This window comes from Caretta caretta, chromosome 24, assembly GCF_965140235.1.
Source record: "Caretta caretta isolate rCarCar2 chromosome 24, rCarCar1.hap1, whole genome shotgun sequence".
Lineage (NCBI taxonomy): Eukaryota > Metazoa > Chordata > Testudines > Cheloniidae > Caretta > Caretta caretta.
In genome coordinates, this window is record NC_134229.1 from 11,074,745 (window position 1) to 11,093,659 (window position 18,915).

The window sequence follows — 18,915 nt, forward strand, 5'->3', positions numbered from 1 at the left end:
CTGAAGCACTTGCATGAGAGGAAAGTGATCAGGAACAGCCAGCATGGATTCACCAAGGGAAGGTCATGCCTGACTAATCTAATCGCCTTCTATGATGAGATTACTGGTTCTGTGGATGAAGGGAAAGCAGTGGATGTATTGTTTCTTGACTTTAGCAAAGCTTTTGACACGGTCTCCCACAGTATTCTTGTCAGCAAGTTAAGGAAGTATGGGCTGGATGAATGCACTACAAGGTGGGTAGAAAGCTGGCTAGATTGTCGGGCTCAACGGGTAGTGATCAATGGCTCCATGTCTAGTTGGCAGCCGGTATCAAGTGGAGTGCCCCAAGGGTCGGTCCTGGGGCCGGTTTTGTTCAATATCTTCATAAATGATCTGGAGGATGGTGTGGATTGCACTCTCAGCAAATTTGCGGATGATACTAAACTGGGAGGAGTGGTAGATACGCTGAAGGGGAGGGATAGGATACAGAAGGACCTAGACAAATTGGAGGATTGGGCCAAAAGAAATCTGATGAGGTTCAATAAGGATAAGTGCAGGGTCCTGCACTTAGGACGGAAGAACCCAATGCACAGCTACAGACTAGGGACCGAATGGCTAGGCAGCAGTTCTGCGGAAAAGGACCTAGGGGTGACAGTGGACGAGAAGCTGGATATGAGCCAGCAGTGTGCCCTTGTTGCCAAGAAGGCCAATGGCATTTTGGGATGTATAAGTAGGGGCATAGCGAGCAGATCGAGGGACGTGATCGTTCCCCTCTATTCGACATTGGTGAGGCCTCATCTGGAGTACTGTGTCCAGTTTTGGGCCCCACACTTCAAGAAGGATGTGGATAAATTGGAGAGAGTCCAGCGAAGGGCAACAAAAATGATTAGGGGTCTGGAACACATGAGTTATGAGGAGAGGCTGAGGGAGCTGGGATTGTTTAGCCTGCAGAAGAGAAGAATGAGGGGGGATTTGATAGCTGTTTTCAACTACCTGAAAGGGGGTTCCAAAGAGGATGGCTCTAGACTGTTCTCAATGGTATCAGATGACAGAACGAGGAGTAATGGTCTCAAGCTGCAGTGGGGGAGGTTTAGATTGGATATTAGGAAAAACTTTTTCACTATGAGGGTGGTGAAACACTGGAATGCGTTACCTAGGGAGGTGGTAGAATCTCCTTCCTTAGAGGTTTTTAAGGTCAGGCTTGACAAAGCCCTGGCTGGGATGATTTAACTGGGAATTGGTCCTGCTTTGAGCAGGGGGTTGGACTAGATGACCTTCTGGGGTCCCTTCCAACCCTTATATTCTATGATTCTATGATTCTATGATTCTATGCTACCAGGGTGGGGAGATGCAGCATTAGATGTGTAAATAAAAGGCATAAGACCCAACTGTGGGCCACCCTGCTCACTGAGGACGTGTCTCTTGGCATACCTGAGGGTACACTAGCATGTCCCATACCCCTTCCCAAATGCAGGGGTCCCCAGGGATACTGCAGGGAAATACTACACTAAACTTGTGCATAGCTGAGATCCGCTCATGGCTGAAGAAGAGCTGGCTGAAGCTGAATTTGAGCAGGAGAGAGGTGATGCTGGTGCAGAGGACAGTACTTTGCAGAGTTTGCAGCCACAGTGCAGTCTCCTTCAACTGAAGGGTCACATCCGTAATTGGCTAATTCCATTTGTCAGTTTAGGAGTACTCTTGGGTTCCTTGGTGATGCTGAGCGCTCACATAGCAACTGCCCAAGTAAAACTTTCCACCATCTCTGGTTGGCTGGGAGACTCCGTCCCACCTTGGCAGATGATGACCTGGCCTAAATTATTCATGCCTTCATCACCTCTCAGCTGGATGGCAGCCATGTGGTAGGCTGGGCATGAAGGCTTGGCACTCAGGAAACTCCAACTGGTACAGAACATTGCAGTCACGTCTCTTCAGCGACACAGACTGCCACAAGCACATCAGATCTGTCCTCTGCTCCCTATGCCGGCTGCCACAGAATATCAGACCAAGTTAGAGTTTGCGGTCTTTATCTTCAAAGATCTCCATGCCCTGGGCCCAGGATACTTAAAGACTGTTTAGAGCTCCAGGACAAAGACCATGGTCAACAACTTCACTCCTCCGGCTCAGTGGAAATCTCAACTATAAGAGTAAAGCCTGTCTGGGCAGGAGACAGAACTTTCTCCAGGGGTGGTCCAAGACTGTGAATGAATTCCCCCGAGAACTAAGAACTGTCACAAACCATGTCACTTTCCATTCCAAGTGCAAGGCATATTTCTTTGCCCCACCTTCTCTAACAGAAACACATGGCAACAGGTATAGTTATAAATGGTAATAGTAGTAGCCATCAAATAACATTTAAAAGAAAGCCTATCAAAACAAGACTCCTCTGCACATGCTTCTTCTGGGCAGAGAAGGAAAGACCAAGCAACAGGTCACACATGTCAGTTACGGTGCTTACTGCATGACTGGCAGATGCTCAGCTAGTACAGTGATGAATGAAGTATAAAATCCTATAGAGAAGAGAACTTCTGGTGCTGATTGTGAAGAAGTTGGGGATTTTTGTAGAGTTTTACATGAATAGTGTGTGCGCTCCTCAGTTTCCCTGTGTGCTGCACGTTTAACAAGGTGGTGGGAGAGGGTTTGTTGTTGCACAGGACCAGGTGTGACCTCACCTAGCAGCCTGGACCCCCAGAGAACAGCCTGGAGATGGGGAACCTTAACAACCGGTGACCTGGTGACTAAGAGGCCCACCCCAGCTTTGCAGTCAGCTGGTTCTGGCCAGTGGGATGACAATGGGCTGAGGAGAGAGGACCCCAGCGACCTGACCAACCAGTTCCAACCAGAGGGGAACAAAAGACTGAAGAGAGAGGGCCCCAGCAACCTGTTTACCTGGGACAGAGGACAAAGGACAGGGGAGGAGCTGTTGGGGCCGATGATATCGGATGCCGAGCTGGAAAGAGCAGGGTCTCTGGACTGGAGAGAGACAGCAGGCAGAGCCCACCTGTATGCGGGAGAGAGTTAGATGTGCTGTGCTGAGGGAGGCCAGGCCTGAGGGCCCTGAGAGTTTCCTATGCTGGGTTCAGACATTCAATAAACACTCCTGTTTTATGCTGGCTGAGAGTTGCTCTGATCTAGAGATCAGGGTTGCATTATTCCCTCTGGAAGTGGAGGCCCCAGGGATCCAGCGCGAGTGGACTCCCTGAGGGGACCCACCGCGAGAGACAGGTGTGCTAAGGCTCAGAGAGGTGTGGTTCCAGGAGGTGGAGGGGCTTAACCCCCAAGAGACAGTGGGCCACCGAGAAGGGCTGTCGAACGGAAGGGGATTCTCCCCAGGGACCGCACCCAGCCAAGAGTGGGCAGGACCTGTGAGTCTGTGACATTGATCAATGGATATTTATAGTTTCAACAAACACCTGTTTGATATATCTGTGTGTTATAATTCTGAAGAGCTCATGCTGCTGGCCCCACACACACGTCGATATCCCTTTGTACCACACTGAAACAGCAGGATATGGGGGCTGTGAAATGGGTGAGAAGTCTTTCCCCCACTCTGCAAACACTGCATTGCAGACAGTTATCCCCCTTATTGTGAGATCTTAACACTATCAGCACTGTCTGTAACAAGGAGGAGGCGGTGTGCTGTGGGAAGGGGGGAGGTATTGGGAGAGAGGAGGTGATCCATAATACAGCCTTGCTAGCAGTAATTCAGAATGGATTTAGCACTTTTTGTCTGTGTTTTATACACAAAACTTCAGTGGCTGGAAGCTGAAGCTAGACAAATCCAGATGGAAATAAGGCATGCATTTTTCACAGTTTTCAGAGTAACAGCCGTGTTAGTCTGTATTCGCAAAAAGAAAAGGAGTACTTGGGGCACCTTAGAGACTAACCAATTTATTTGAGCATGAGCTTTCGTGAGCTACAGCTCACTTAACAGTGTGAGTAATTAACCGTTGGAACAGCGTACCAAGAGTTGTGGTGGATTCTCCATCACTGGCCATTTTAAAATGAAGATTGGATTTTTAAAAAAACACGTGCTCTAGTTCAAAATACATTATTTTGGAGGAGTTCTCTGGGCTGGGTGATCCAGGAGGGCAGACTAGATGATCGCAGTGGTCCCTTCTGGCCTTGGAATCTATAAATCCATGAAAACAGGTCTGTATGTTACCATGGAGAACTGCTGCTTGGTGATCACAGATACAGCTGAAGATGCCAGAGAGAAAGCAACTGCTTCTTCAAGGAACTTTTCTTAGGAGTTTGGGCCAGTTAAATAAACTAATAATCTGCAATTCTCTTTCCCATTTGTTAGTTTGCAACCACAACTGGAAACCTGTTTGTGTATTTTCAGGATGTTTGGGTGCGTGACGTAGCTATGCAATAAAACAATGGCTCTTTTGAATGTATCTATGCTTCAAGTGGCTTATCTGTGTAATAGGATCCATGTTCAGGGAAGTTCTCTTCCTGCGTTCTGCTGGTGCTGGAGGTCAGACTAGATGATCAATTAACAATGGTCCCTTCTGGACTTAAGCTATGAATCTCAGTTACTTTGAATATCTGTTTAGCTGTTTTGGGAAGGGAGAAGAATGGGGTACGGCAGTAGCTCTCAACTTTTCCTGATTACTGTCCCCCTTTCAGGAGTCTGATTTGTCTTGCATATCCCCAAGTTTCACCTGACTTTAAAACTACTTGCTTACAAAATCAGACATAAAAATACAAAAGAGTCACAGCCCCACTATTACTGAAAAATTGCCAACTTTCTACCATTTCTACTATATAATTATAAATCAATTGGAATATAAATATTGTACTTACATTTCAGTGTACAGAAATACAGAGCAGTATAAACAAGTCATTGTCTGTATGAAATTAAATGTCACCTGTTGTAAAACTAGGCAAATATCTAGATGAGTTGATGTGCCCCCTGGAAGACCTCTGCGGATGCCAGGTTGAGAACCACTGGGGTATGGGTTGGTGGCATGTGTGTGTGTGTTTATGTCTTTAAAAGTAAAATAACTAGTGTCATGTAAAACCTGGACATTTTCCCCGATTCCCTCCCCCTTAAGGACAGGGTGAGCCCCTGCATACACTTAGTGATGTTTACTATGCACCTGTCATAAATATAAAGGGAAGGGTAAACCCCTTTAAAATCCCTCCTGGCCAGAGGAAAAATCCTCTCACCTGTAAAGGGTTAAGAAGCTAGGATAACCTCGCTGGCACCTGACCAAAATGACCAATGAGGAGACAAGATACTTTCAAAAGCTGGGGGGAGGGAAAAACAAAGGGTCTGTCTGTGTGATGCTTTTGCCGGAGACAGAACAGGAATGGAGTCTTAGAACTTAGTAAGTCATCTAGCTAGATATGCGTTAGATTCTGATTTCTTTAAATGGCGGAGAAATTAAGCTGTGCTGAATAGAATGGATATTCCTGTCTCTGTGTCTTTTTGTAACTTAAGGTTTTGCCTAGAGGGATTCTCTATGTTTTGAATCTAGTTACCCTGTAAGGTATTTACCATCCTGATTTTACAGAGGTGATTCTTTTTTACTTTTTACTTCTATTAAAATCCTTCTTTTCAAAAACTGAATGCTTTTTCATTGTTCTTAAGATCCAAGGGTTTGGGTCTGTGGCCACCTATGCAAATTGGTGAGGATTTTTACCAAACCTTCCCCAGGAAGTGGGCTGCAAGGGTTGGGAGAATTTTGGGGGGAAAAGACGTTTCCAAACAACGCTTTCCTAATAAATAAACCCAGATAAACGTTTGGTGGTGGCAGTGGAAGTCCAAGGGCAAAGGGTAAAATAGTTTGTACCTTGGGGAGGTTTTAACCTAAGCTGGTAAAGTAAGCTTAGGAGGTTTTCATGCAGGTCCCCACATCTGTACCCTAGAGTTCAGAGTGGGGAAGGAACCTTGACAGCACCATTAAGAATTAATAAAATGATTTTAATAAAATTATCCTGTTTGCGTGGCTTTTAACTGTAACAATTTAAGATGTAGCTGTATTACAAGTGCTTTCTCCATTCATGAGTATAAAGGGTTAATCAGAACATAAAAAAGCATATATACGTTGCCAATACATGTGCTTTCTTTTTGGCTTTAAAATCAGGTATAAAGCACTAGTCTGATGTGAGAAAAGTTTTGCAAAAGTTCTTTCAGGACCCACATCCCCCAAGTTCTGTAGCCAAAGGGCTAGGAACATCATCCTGCTGTGTCTGAAGTGAACTAAAGACGGGCATCTATTTGGAATATTTGTGGCTGCACCCAACACATGCACGTTATCACTTTGATTGCAAAAACATAAACCATCTACAGAGGCAGAATACAAGACTCAAGAGACTACAAGACTCAAAAGAAATGGGGTGACCTACTGCCTGTATTAGATGAGCAATTGCCCTGTTTGAGGAAAGATGGGGAAAATGGGATGATCTGATTTTAAAAGTTGATTGACAGAACTTTTACAAACCCCTATGAATATCTATGTGAACACATAACTACAGTGCCTCTGTGCTGCCATAGTCCCTACTTGTTATATTAGTTTCCTCTCTTTTAATACTTAAGAATACCAACATTTCTGTTTACCTTTAAATACAAAGCCTACCCTTTGCTTTCTAAGAAAAACTGTGTAATAAAAATATATCACTGATCTCACAGATTATTAAAAATCCCCTTTACAACATCCCAGGGCAGCCTTTTACTTGCTTTTCAAATATTCACGTGGAGAATCATCCTGGGAGGTTTTAGTAATGCCTAGACCTACCCCTGTCCCTTTTCCCTTTATCCGGCTCTTTGCAAGTATTTTAAGGCTTCCTCCCCTCTCTTTGTACACTGGCACTTTTCTCATTGTTTTCTCTGCAGTTCTCTGTCCTTTCTAGGGACAGTGCCATGTATCACTCATTGGGGCCATGCCCCAAATGCCTCTCTAGGTAGGGAGGGTAGACTCTGGAACAGGGGTTCTCAAACTTCATTGCACCCCGACCCCCTTCTGACAACAAAAATTACTACACAACCCCTAGAGGGGGGACCGAAGCCTGAACCTGCCCAAGCCCCCCAGCCCCAGGTGGGGGAGGGGCTGAAGCGCTAGGACTTCAGCCCACACAGGGGGCCTGTAACCTGAGCCCCGCCACCCAGGGCTAAAGCCCTCAGGCTTCACCTCCAGCCCCAGGCGGTGAGGTTTGGACTCCGGCCCCCAGCCCCAGCAAGTCTAACGCCAGCCCTGGCGACCCCATTAAAATGGAGTCACGACCCACAGCTTGAGACACACTGGAGCAGGGGTCTCCAAACTTTTTGAATCGTGCACCCCCACGGCCAGCTCCGGGGAAGCAAAAAAAAAAAAAAGAAGAGCTACTGCCGGCGTGCCGCCAAAGATGGAGCGGGGAGAGCCGAGCAGTCACCGGCGTTCAACCAAAGACGGAGCAGGGAGAGCAGAGCGGCCGCCGGCGTGTGGCCGAAGACGGAGCGGGGAGAGCCGCGCGGCCGAAGACGGAGCGGGGAGAGCCGCGCGGCCGAAGACGGAGCGGGGAGAGCTGCGCGGCAGCCAGCGTGCCACCGAAGACGGAGCGGAGAGAGCCGAGCGGCTGCCGGCGTGCCGCCAAAGACGGAGCGGGGAGAGCCGAGCGGCCGAAGACGGAGCGGGGAGAGCCGAGCAGTCGCCGGCGTTCAACCAAAGACGGAGCGGGGAGAGCCGAGCGGCCGCCGGCGTGTGGCCGAAGACGGAGCGGGGAGAGCCGCGCGGCCGAAGACGGAGCGGGGAGAGCCGCGCGGCCGAAGACGGAGCGGGGAGAGCCGCGCGGCCGAAGACGGAGCGGGGAGAGCTGCGCGGCAGCCAGCGTGCCACCGAAGACGGAGCGGAGAGAGCTGAGCGGCTGCCGGCGTGCCGCCAAAGACGGAGCGGGGAGAGCCGAGCGGCCGAAGACGGAGCGGGGAGAGCCGAGCGGCCGAAGACGGAGCGGGGAGAGCCGAGCGGCTGCCGGCGTGCCGCCAAAGACAGAGCGGGGAAAGCTGACCTGCCGCCGAAGAATGAAAGGTCCAGGAGCGCTGCTGCCGCCGTACTGGCAGCGCTCCTCCTGCCGCACACCCCCATGGATGGTCTTGCGCGCATCCCACTTTGGAGACCACTGCCCTAGAGGACCTCAGAGCAAGAGGATTGGATCAGGCCCGTCTCCAGTTATTCATGAGGGAACGTACACTGGAGAGATTTGTTACCGTTTACAAACAGGCATTTCTCCCCATAATATGTTTCTTTGCACATCATTTAAAACACATTTCTCTCTCTCTCTCTATTTTAATTTTCTCACCCTTCCCCCCATGTTTCTTTACCCTCCTCAGCGCTGGTGCTACTTACCAGCCATTGGTTTTGCAGTCCTGGGCCTCACTCTGACTGTAATCACCTCTCTCCCTAGGCAAGGTGAGCCACCCACTCGGGGCACAAAGGTTAGGTCAGGCCCCAGGAGGGAAAGGGTGAGGTTGTAACATCGCAGTCGGGATGTCATTGTGTCTGGTGACATCACATCCAGTGACATCATCACTCCAAAGATGTCATCATCCCCCTCTCTCGCTCAGTTTCTTGTCTCGTCCATTGGCCTCCTTTCGACAGAGGCTAGAGGTATTATGGATGTTTGCAAAGCAGCCGACGGCCTGCTCCGCACACAGCATTTGTGCTGGTATGGCAGCTCAGGCGGTGTGGTGCTACCGTAACCCACACACCCCCTGGGTGAGGTGCTCTGTCCCATCCAGTGGCTCCAAGACCACTTAGAGAGAGAGATAAAATGAGTCTGCTCTGCAGCCTTGGCTAGCAGCCAGGATTATTAGGGGTATTACAGTGACTCCTAGGAGCCTCAGCCCATGCCAGGCACTGTGTATTGTTATTTGTTAGGTAGATAAATTAAACAGTCACCAGGACCAGATGGGAATCACAAGCCTATAAGCAGTGATGAGCTGCCAAAATCTTAACAACCGGTTCCCTATACAAAGTTCTGGTTTAAGGGCTGTGCCCCAGTATGTATTTTTTGTACCAGTAGGGTTACCATACGTCCGTATTTTCTGCGTCTGGAGGCAGGGGCTGGCTGCAGGCATGGGGTGTGGGGGTGGCTGGAGGCAGGGGCTGGCTGCAGGCAGGGGGTGCAGGGGGTGGCTTAAGACAGGGGCTGGCTGCGGGCAGGGGGTGCAGCAGGGGCTGGCTGCAGGCACGGGGTGCAGAGGTTGCTGGAGGCAGGGGCTGGCTGCGGGCAGGGCAGGGGGTGTGGCAGGGGCTGGCTGCAGGCAGGGGGTGCGTATGGCAGGGGCTGGCTGGAGGCAGGGGCTGGCTGCAGGCAGGGGGTGCAGGGGGTGGCTGGAGGCAGGGGCTGGCTGCGGGCAGGGCAGGGGGTGCGGCAGGGGCGGCTGCAGCCGGGGGTGCAGGGGTCGCTGAAGGCAGGGGCTGGCTGCAGGCAGGGGGTGCGGGGGTGGCTGGAGGCAGGGGCTGGCTGCAGGCAGGGCAGGGGGTGCGGCAAGGGCTGGCTGCAGGCAGGGGGTGGCTGCAGGCAAGGGGTGTGGGATTGGCTGCGGGCAGGGCAGGGGGTGCGGCAAGGGCTGGCTGCAGGCAGGGGGTGCGGGACTGGCTGCAGGCAGGGGCTGGCTGCGGGCAGGGCAGGGGGTGCGGCAGGGGCGGCTGCAGCCGGGGGTGCAGGGGTGGCTGAAGGCAGGGGCTGGCTGCAGGCAGGGGGTGCAGGGGTGGCTGGAGGCAGGGGCTGGCTGCGGGCAGGGGGTGCGGGGGTGGCTGGAGGCAGGGGCTGGCTGCGGGCAGGGCAGAGGGTGCGGCAGGGGCTGGCTGCAGGCAGGGTGGTGGGTGCTCACTGGGGGAGTGGCTCGGAGCAGCCCGAGCAGCAGGACACAGCCCAGGCCCAGCAGAGCAGCCGGGGACCCACCAAGCAGCATCGGGAGCCCCAGGGCCAGGGGTCGGGGGAGCAGCAGCAACAGGGCTTGTGCCTAGGGCCTGGCGGCAGCCCACATGGCTCCCACAGTGCAGCGCCCCCGGTGGCCAGAGGAGGAATTACATCACTTCCCGGCCAGAGCCCATCAACGCCTCAGCGCCCCCTGCAGGGAAGCGGGTTAACAACCGGTTCTAAAACTGCTTCAAAATTTAACTGGTTCGGGCGAACTGGTGCGAACCGGCTCCAGCTCACCACTGCCTACAAGCCTAACTTCAGTACCAGGCAAACTGGTAGAAACTACAGAAAGAACAGAATTATCAGACACACACATGAACACAATCTGAGTCAAGCAGAGGAAGAGTCAACATGGCTTTTGTAAAAGGCAATCGTACCTCACCAATCTACAGTGTTAGAATGCTTTGAGGGTGTCGATGAGCAGGGAGACAAGGATGATCCAGGGGATACAGTATACTTGGATTTTCAGGAAGCCTTTGACAAGTTCCCCCACCAAAGGCTCTTACGCAAAGTAAGCAGTCATGGGATAAGAGGGAAGGTCCTCCCATGGATCAGTAACTGGTTAAAAGACAGGAAACAAAGGGTAGGAATAAATGGTCAGTTTTCACAATGAAGAGAGGTGAATACCGGGGTCCCCCAAGGATCTGCATGGGGACCAGGGCTGTTCAACATATTCATTAATGACCCAGAAAAAGAGGTAAACTGGGAGGTGGCAACATTTGCAGACAACACAAAATGACTCAAGAGAGTTAAGTCTAAAGCCGACTGCCAAGACCTACAAAGGGATCTCACAGAACCGGGCGACTGGGCAACCAAATGGCAGCTGAAATTCAATGTTGATAAATTCAAAGTAATGTGCATTGGAAAAACTAATTCCAATAATATATAGGGGTTCTCAAACTGGGGGTCGGGATCCCTCAGGGTTATTACACAGGGGGTCACGAGCTGTCAGCCTCCACCCCAAACCCCGCTTTGCATCCAGCATTTATAATGGTGTTAAACATAGAAAAAGTGTTTTTAATTGATAAGGGGGGTCACATCCAGAGGCTTACTACTTGAAAAGGGTCACCAGTAAAAAAGTTGGAGAACCACTGCAATTATACATATAAAATGATAGGGTCTAAATTAGAAGTTAGCACTCAAGAACAATCCTGGAGTCACTGTGGACAGTTCTCTGAAAACATCTGCTTGATGTGCAGCAGCAGTCAGAAAAGCGAACTGAATGCTGGGCATCATTAAGAAAGGGATAGATAAGAAGACAGAAAAGATCATGTTGCCTCTATATAAATCCATGGTACGCCCACACCTGGAATACTGCGCGCAGTTCTGATCACCTGAAAAAGTACAGAGAAACACAACAAAAATGATTCAGGGGATGGAACAGCTTCCACAGGAGGAGAGATTAAAAAGACTGAGAGTGTTCAGTTTGGAAGAAAGATGACTGAAGGAGGATACGATGGAGGTCTATAAAATCATGCCTGGGGTGGCAAAATTGAATACAAAGTGTTACTTACCCTATTCTAATAACACCCAATGAAATTAACAGGCAGGTTTAAAACAAACAAAAAGAAGTACTTCTTCACACAACACAGAGTCAACCTGTGGAACTCCTTGCTATGGGATGTTGTGAAGGCCAACAGCATAACTGGGTTCAAAAGAGAATTAGATCGGTTCATAGAGGATAGATCATTCAATGGCTATTAGCCATGATCAGAGATGCAACTCCGTGCTCCAGGTGCCCCTAAACCGCCAACTGTCAGAAGCTGGCACTGGACGACAGGAGATGGTCACTTGAAATTGTCTTGATCTGTTTGTTCCCTCAGAAGCATCTAGCACTGGCCACAGTCAGAAGACAGGATACTGGGCTAGATGGACCATTGGGCTGACCCAGTACGGCTGTTCTTATGTGTGTATGCAGGTGTATTACGGTAGCACTGAGGAACCCCAGGCATGGACCAGGGCCTCACTGTGCCAGTTGCTACACGTTATTTATTAGGTGTATTACGGTAGCACCTAGGCCCCTCAGCCATGGACTGCTCCCTCCCCTAATCCCCATGCTAGGTGCTGCACAAACCATTGATCTAGCCCCCGGCTGACACCACCTTGTGCGATTCTGTGCAGGTAAAAGCTAGGTGGCCCAGTGACATGTTATGAAGCGAGGGAGTTCTGGCCGGGTCTCTGCTGGGGGGGTGCCCAGTGCTGGGAGTCATATTGCAGCAGCAAGCGGCCAGAATTCTCATCCTGTTGATGCTGCTGCCCATACAAGCTGTCACTGAACAATGCTCCACACGACCAGGCAACCGCAAGGGGAGGGGGAGCAAACGGCCTGCTCTGGATTCCATGGTCTGGGTCACAGGCTGCCTCCTCCCACTTAGGGGCACGTCCCCCATCCCCCCCGCAGATCGGTGCAGAAGCTGCCTTCATGTGGCAACTGATGCCCAGTAGCCTCCTGATGAAGTTACTGGGGGCTCCCACCCTTGCATAGGAGAGGCCCAGGGTGGCACAGCCAGGGAGGGGAGCTCGTACACCCAGGGGGGCCGAGTTAGGAAGAAGAACTGGACGGAGTCTCACACGCAGGGGCCAGTTGGGCTATGCATTGCTGGGGGCGGCACTGCAGGCCTGGCTAGCACAGCCCTCCACTCACCAGTATGGTGAATTGGAAACCGGTTCAGTTACAAGCCATCTCTTTAAGCAGGAGGGACCAGGAAGCATCAGGATGTTGCAGCTGGTGCAGCAGCAGCAGGGACTCAGTGGAGCTGGCTAAAGCACGCTACCTCAGCAGGATGCAAACCCCTGGCAAGAGCCCCCAGGCGTGGCAGCAGCCAGGCAGGCCTTAGTCAGGCTACAGTTTTTATTGGGGGATGTTTGGGGGGAGATTGGGCAGCTCCCCCTTACAGGAACTGGGCAGGGGTTACATGGAATGGGAGCAGACAGGAATCGTGAGTCCTCAGCACAGTAGGTGCAGTGCCCTGCACTGAAGGCAGGGCCGCGGGGCCAGCTGGCTGCTGTGTCTGCATGGAAGGACAAGGTCTGAGCGCCGAAGCATCTGGAGCCGCCATGCAGGCCTCCACCAGCCTGGACCCCTCACTTCTCCTTGTGCTCGATGAGCCCCTTGGCAATCAGGTCCGGGATCTCCACTGCCAGCCATGGGCCCAGCTGCAAGGCAAAGAGCACAGGGGGACGTGAGTGTAGCTCAGACACAGACTCCCCCCATCCCCCCCACTGACGGAAACGCACCCCCAGGGCCATGAGATGGGCCAGCCCAAACTTGGGCACGTTCCTGGCCCACAGGGGCTTGAAGTGGTCAGTCAGGCAGATCTTCCCTCCCCTGCAAGAGACAAAAGAGATGTGAGGGAGAAGCCCCGGCCACGGGAGGCACTGAAGGGAGTCAGAGCCTGGCCTCGTGGGACCACAGGAGATGCGGAGGGGAGACAGAGCCTGGCCCCGTGGGACCACGGGAGACGCGGAGGGGAGACAGAGCCTGGCCCCGTGGGACCACGGGAGACGCGGAGGGGAGACAGAGCCTGGCCCCGTGGGACCACGGGAGACGCGGAGGGGAGACAGAGCCTGGCCCCGTGGGACCACGGGAGACGCGGAGGGGAGACAGAGCCTGGCCCCGTGGGACCACGGGAGACGCGGAGGGGAGACAGAGCCTGGCCCCGTGGGACCACGGGAGACGCGGAGGGGAGACAGAGCCTGGCCCCGTGGGACCACGGGAGACGCGGAGGGGAGACAGAGCCTGGCCCCGTGGGACCACGGGAGACGTGCAGGGGCGACAGAGCCTGGCCCCGTGGGACCACGGGAGATGCCGAGGGGAGACAGAGCCCAGAGCCTGGCATCGTGGGACCACAGGAGACACTGCCATAGGGGTGTCAAGCCCACTCAACCCCAGAACGGAGCTGCAGCTCTCATAAGCCTGGCCCCATCCCAACACAGGGAAGCTTCCTCTGCCTCACCAGGACGCCCGGGGTTCCACTCAGACATGGCATCTCCTCCACTTCCTGTCCTGCATCAAGGGGCTGCTTTCCTGTGCTTTGAGCAACAGCTGCCATGTTCCACCCCAGAGGCAGCTGCATTTACCAACAGCTGAGACTCCTCCCATAGCCTATACACATCAGTGAGATGGAAGAAGCGATATAAAGACAGACCCAACCAAAACCTAGGATCTGAGCTAGAAGCTCTGGTCCCTAGGGCCTGCAGAGAGTGGAGGTGGAAGCGGGCAGGGCTGCCTGACCTGTACATCTTGGCGGTTTTCCCATCCAGCTCTGGAATGGCGATTTCAGGGGCAGTGGATGGGTATGTGACAGGAATCTGCAAACACAAAAACCCGCTCAGTGTGCCCATGGTCACGCCAGCCCCCTCCACCCGTCCCCCCCGCCCCTGTGAACAGGGAGTAGTATGCGTACCCTGAGTTCCCAGCTGCTGCTCTCTCTGCTCAGCCACAGCTGGGAGCACTGAGCCTAGGCCCCTTGTGAGCTCCCCAGTGAGTTTGCATTCCAGATGCTGAAGTGGAAGCTCGTGGGTAGGCAGGAGGGGGATGTCCTAGTTTGGGAGGGGCAGGATGGGGCAGGGCCCCATTGAGGCAGAGCCCTTTGCTAGCCCCACATTACACAAAGTTCCCTGACACAATCCCATTGCAAAGCTCTGTGTAAAGGGCTCCCTGCTCTCAGCTCCCGGCTCGCTCAGGGGCTGGGCTGCACTAGCCAAGTCCCATAGCACTTCCTGCTCGCTCTCGCCCTGCGTGGTGGGCGATTCTCTGCCCCTTCCCGGTTAGCATCCTTGGTGTGTTCTCTTCCTCAGCCCCTGGTGCCTGTGGCCCAGGGGGACAGTGATGCTGTGAACCTAGCCAGGGCCAGCTCCCACCTGCTCCCTCTGGTGCCGCAGGGAGTGGACGAGAAACCCCTCCCTTCCCCAGCCTCGGAGCAGGGCAGGAGGGCCCTCTTCCCTCAGATGCCCCTGCCCCAGGGACACTCACGTCGAACTCGAGGGCAAACTCGTACTTGAGCAGGTCATGGATGTACCAGCACTTCCCGAACCACCTGCAAGAGAGAGAGACGGGAAGGAGGGGCAGGGAGCTCCGTCTGTTCAGCTTGACAGAGGCGCGTAAGAGGTGACATGGGGAACAGAAATCTGACAAGTGAAGGCTCTTCAGCGCAGCAGACAAAGGTCTAATTAGACCCAGTGGCTGGAAGCTGAAGTTCAACTGTTGGAACCAAGGTAGTGAGGGATTCTCAATCACTGGCCATGTCAGACTCAAGATGGGATGTTTTGCTAAAAGCTCTGCTCTGGCTCAAACAGGAATGAATTCTGGGAAGTCTCATGGGCCATGCTTTGCAGGAGTTCAGATGACATGGTCATCATGGTCCTGTCTGGCCTTAGCATCTATGACACCTGCCAGCACCATTGTGGGCTGGCACCCACCAACTGCACCTGCTCTCATGGGAACAGGCCCCATGTGCAGTTGGAAGGGAACGAGTGCGGCCACTGGTTACAAAGACTGGGAGCCAGGACTCCTGGGTTCTATTCCTGGCTCTGCCAGAGATTTGCTGTGTGAGCGGGCGCATGTAGCTTCCCCATCTGTACCGGGGGAACAGACCCCTGATCCACTCTTGGGGGTTAGCAGCTATAAACCGAGCCCTTTGGAAGCCAGCACCCTGGCCCCTTACAAGACCCAGGTGGAGTTAGCGTAGGAGGGAGTTAGGTAGTGTGGGTTTGGAAGAGCAGAATGGACCACTTGCACCTGCAGGGAGCCTGGGAAGCTGAGGAGGTAATTAGCTCACCAGCTGGATAGCTCTGGGAAGAAAGCAAGTAGTACAAAGGCTGAGCCAGGGGGCAGAAAAGGGGTTCTACAAAACTGCTGCTATGCTGTGATGTACCTGAGACATAAAGAGCAACTAAGACGCTTGGGGGAGGCCCTGCTGGACCTTAATCTACAATGAGGGCTCCCAGGCAGGGTTTCCAGGAGTTGAAGGTGGCAGAGGGGGAGCTAACTAGCTGGATGGCAAGGGAGCTCTCTGCATCGCTGCTGCAGCCTGGCCCCGTTCTTGATGGCACTCAGTTGATCCAGGCTCCATCCCATCAAACTAATGAGTCCCTTCGTGTGTGTGCACATGGGGCACTGAAGCCAACAGAGCAACACTGCAGGCCAAGGCTTCTCTGACGTTGACAAAGCCTGGGATGTGGCAGCACCACAGGAGGCAGGCAGGCAAGCGGGGGTCCGTTCACAGCCCCAGGGTTGGTGGCTGGTAGTGAGAGCACAGGGGCAGACGTCTCTCTGCAGCGTCACTAACAGCTGGGCCGAAGCCAAGCCCCAGTAAGAGAATGGCAGATTGGCACATAGGGGACTGATGTCTATCCTAGCCCCTGAGGAGCCCTGGGTGGAACGTGGGGGCGTCACAGGGAGCACCATGAAGTCATTAGCTCACCTGGCACTAGGTCACAACTCCAAGAGGAGCAGACGGACAAGCTACGACTGGCAGCCCATGGACACGTGGGGCACCCAGCTGCACTGTACTCCCTCCCGCTGGGCAGTACCAACCCCAACTGCTTGACCCCCAACACTCTTGTAGTGGATGCAGCCAAATGGAGACTACAGCTCCCAGCATGCAGTGCTCCATCCTGACCCATGCAGTCAAGCCACATTGCCTGGAGGTCCCTAGCTTCCAAAGGCCACATCTCCCTGCTACTGAAGAGGGCAGCTGCAGCCTGTTCCCTTGTATACACATTGGGGGGTGGCCCTTGAGCTCCTGGCGAAATGCCACACAGCCCAGGGACAGGTGGCATTTCAGTGCCTCCTGCCACAGGAAGCACAGTGCAGATTGGATCACTAATCACCTTGTGTTCTCTGTAATGGGAACATGTTCACATTTATTATGTAGGGATGATAAATGGCCCCCAGGGGCCAAGGGGACTGAGATTATTTTTTGGTGGAATAAAGTATAATAGATTAGGGCACAACCTGGGGGAGCTGCAAAAGGGACTTGTGGCCTTCCTGCTCCTTGTGGATGGAGGGAAAGCTGGGGGAGGGGCAGGTCTCTGCATGCTTTGCACAGTAGACATTCAGATCCCCTCAACCCCAGAGGGGTCTCTGGCCAACCAGAGCGCTAGCAGGATTAGGATAGGAAGAATGTGACACTGGGGTGAGAAAGAACTGTTCAGAATTCCTTTTCTTTTTCATGCCTCTAACTCCAGTCCAGCAACTATCAGAAGACAAGACCTGTTTGCCAGAGACTCAGCCCCCTGCTCCTTTTTCAGTGAAGGGCCACAACAACTCCCAGTGCAGACACAAGGGCTCCCACAGGACTGGGACTTGGTATGCTCACAATTACTCAAAGCCTAGAGAGGGGCTATAGCAGAGGAAGCCCATCAGAGAGACGGGAGGGCCTGGAGCCATGGCAGCCACAAACACGCCCTGCAACCTATCCATGCCTACCTCGTCCCTTCCTTGTTAGACTCCAACCTGAACCAATCGTTGTCAGCGTTCTTGTTGTTTTCCACATACTGGGAAGGGAAAGACTAAGGCAGTGAGTGGGTACAGGCAACCCCATGAAATCAAAACCCCCATACCATGCAGTTTGTGACTAGCCTCCCAATCCCCTAGAAGCTTGCACAGAAATCAAAATTCCTGTTCCCAAAATCTATGTAGATAATGGAGATCTCTCTGGACATGTTTACTGTGTAGCCATGTTCCTTGCGAGGCAGAAAGGTCGGTTGCTGCTGTGGTGAACATCAACTGTAAAAGTCCTGCAGCCAGCAACATGAGACTGGCACTAGCATCACACAGAGCCATCAAAAGCAGACTCTATCAAGCCCTGAGGTACTGAACATAGGGCAGACTGTAGGATTCCTGGGTACAGTTACTGCCCATGAGATGCCCTTAGTACACAGGCCTGGCCAGGCACCACAGGGGGAAAACGTTGCTGGTTTCCAGGTGACCTGTCCTTTGAGCTACACTAACTGGAGAGTTTAGGGCAAGGTAGGTGCCCTGTGGCACCCCAATATCCCTCCAGGGGATGTGCTTCACTCTGGGCCCGAGAGCCAGCTATGCTCCCCCCACAGATCCCTGCACTGTGGGACCACTGCAGCCCCCAGATGCCTTAGGAGTGGGTCAGAGTCTGCACCCCATGGAGCACAGGGAATCTCACTGGGGCCTGGCTAATAAACCAGAGACATGGGGGGCAACCACAGGTCCTCTACAGAGATGGGGTGGAGGGGGCAGCCCCAGGTCCTCTGCAAAGATGGGGGAGGGGCAGCCCCAAAGGGAGGAGGAGGAGAGGCAGCCCATGTCCTCTGTAGAGAGATGGGGGGGCACATTTGAGTGTAACTCTCTCTGGCCACCGTCTGGGAAGGGCCACGTCAGCACGAGAGGGGCGCGTGCTCCCCACAGTGAGGCCTCTTAGCCTGGACACCGGGTGGCCCCACAGGAAGGGGCGACCCGTTCCCCCAACCAGAGACCCCGGGGGCAGAGCGCTGACAGGAAGAGGTTTCCGCCCGGCCCCTTTGCCGGTGACACCCTCCCCGGAAGCGGAAGAGCCTGACCTTGATGAGCGCCTGGTATTCCTCCTTCAGCCGCTGCACCCACAGCTCCCGGTCTCGGGGCCCGGCGTTCGTCCTCAGCAGCGGCAGCTCCGCCACCGCGCGCCGGGTCGCCTCGTCCGCCATCTTTACTGGGGCTGGGGGGGGGGAGGACCGGAAGTGGTGTCACAACAAGGCTCGGGCTGGGCAGAGGTGCCATGTTTCCGGAGGGTACCGGAAGTGGCCGCGCGCACGGGCTGGGCAGAGGTGCCATGTTTGTTGATGGCAGCGCTGGAGGGGGCGGGGCTGCGGAAGCCGTGACCAATCCGTGCTGAGCTCCCCGGGACCCAGCCGCGCCCCGCCCCCTCAATGCCCAGCGCTGGCGGCGGCCTGCAGTAACTCGTCATTGCCGGGAAACCCGCGCGAGCCCCGTCGTTCCCCCCGATGCTGCCCCGCCCCTCTGGTGTGCTGGGCAGGAACCCCCCCCCCCGGCCAGCCCCATGCTGCCGCGAG

The 18,915-nt window shown here is 53.8% G+C and overlaps 1 protein-coding gene across 1 annotated transcript; it reads right to left on the reverse strand.

Moving 5' to 3' along the window:
- Positions 1-12,725: 12,725 nt before the first annotated feature.
- On the reverse strand, positions 12,726-18,586 carry UFC1 (ubiquitin-fold modifier conjugating enzyme 1). The gene is made up of 6 exons (XM_048828341.2): positions 18,427-18,586; positions 17,321-17,388; positions 14,864-14,927; positions 14,123-14,199; positions 13,126-13,216; positions 12,726-13,044 (listed from the first exon to the last, which is right to left on the reverse strand). Exons 1-6 carry the CDS (start codon positions 18,547-18,549, stop codon positions 12,973-12,975), a joined length of 495 nt encoding a protein of 164 aa, XP_048684298.1. The 5' UTR covers positions 18,550-18,586; the 3' UTR covers positions 12,726-12,972.
- Between the last annotated feature and the right edge of the window lie 329 nt (positions 18,587-18,915).

What these genes read in the sequence shown, in the direction of transcription:
- UFC1 (XM_048828341.2), bottom strand. Translation starts at nt 18,549, where the DNA reads ATGGCGGACGAGGCGACCCGGCGCGCGGTGGCGGAGCTGCCGCTGCTG. An exon ending in AATACCAGGCGCTCATCAAG is followed by an intron (nt 17,389 to 18,426) that starts GTCAGGCTCTTC and finishes TTCCCTTCCCAG; the next exon opens with TATGTGGAAAACAACAAGAA. An exon ending in TCTAACAAGGAAGGGACGAG is followed by an intron (nt 14,928 to 17,320) that starts GTAGGCATGGAT and finishes TCTCTCTTGCAG; the next exon opens with GTGGTTCGGGAAGTGCTGGT.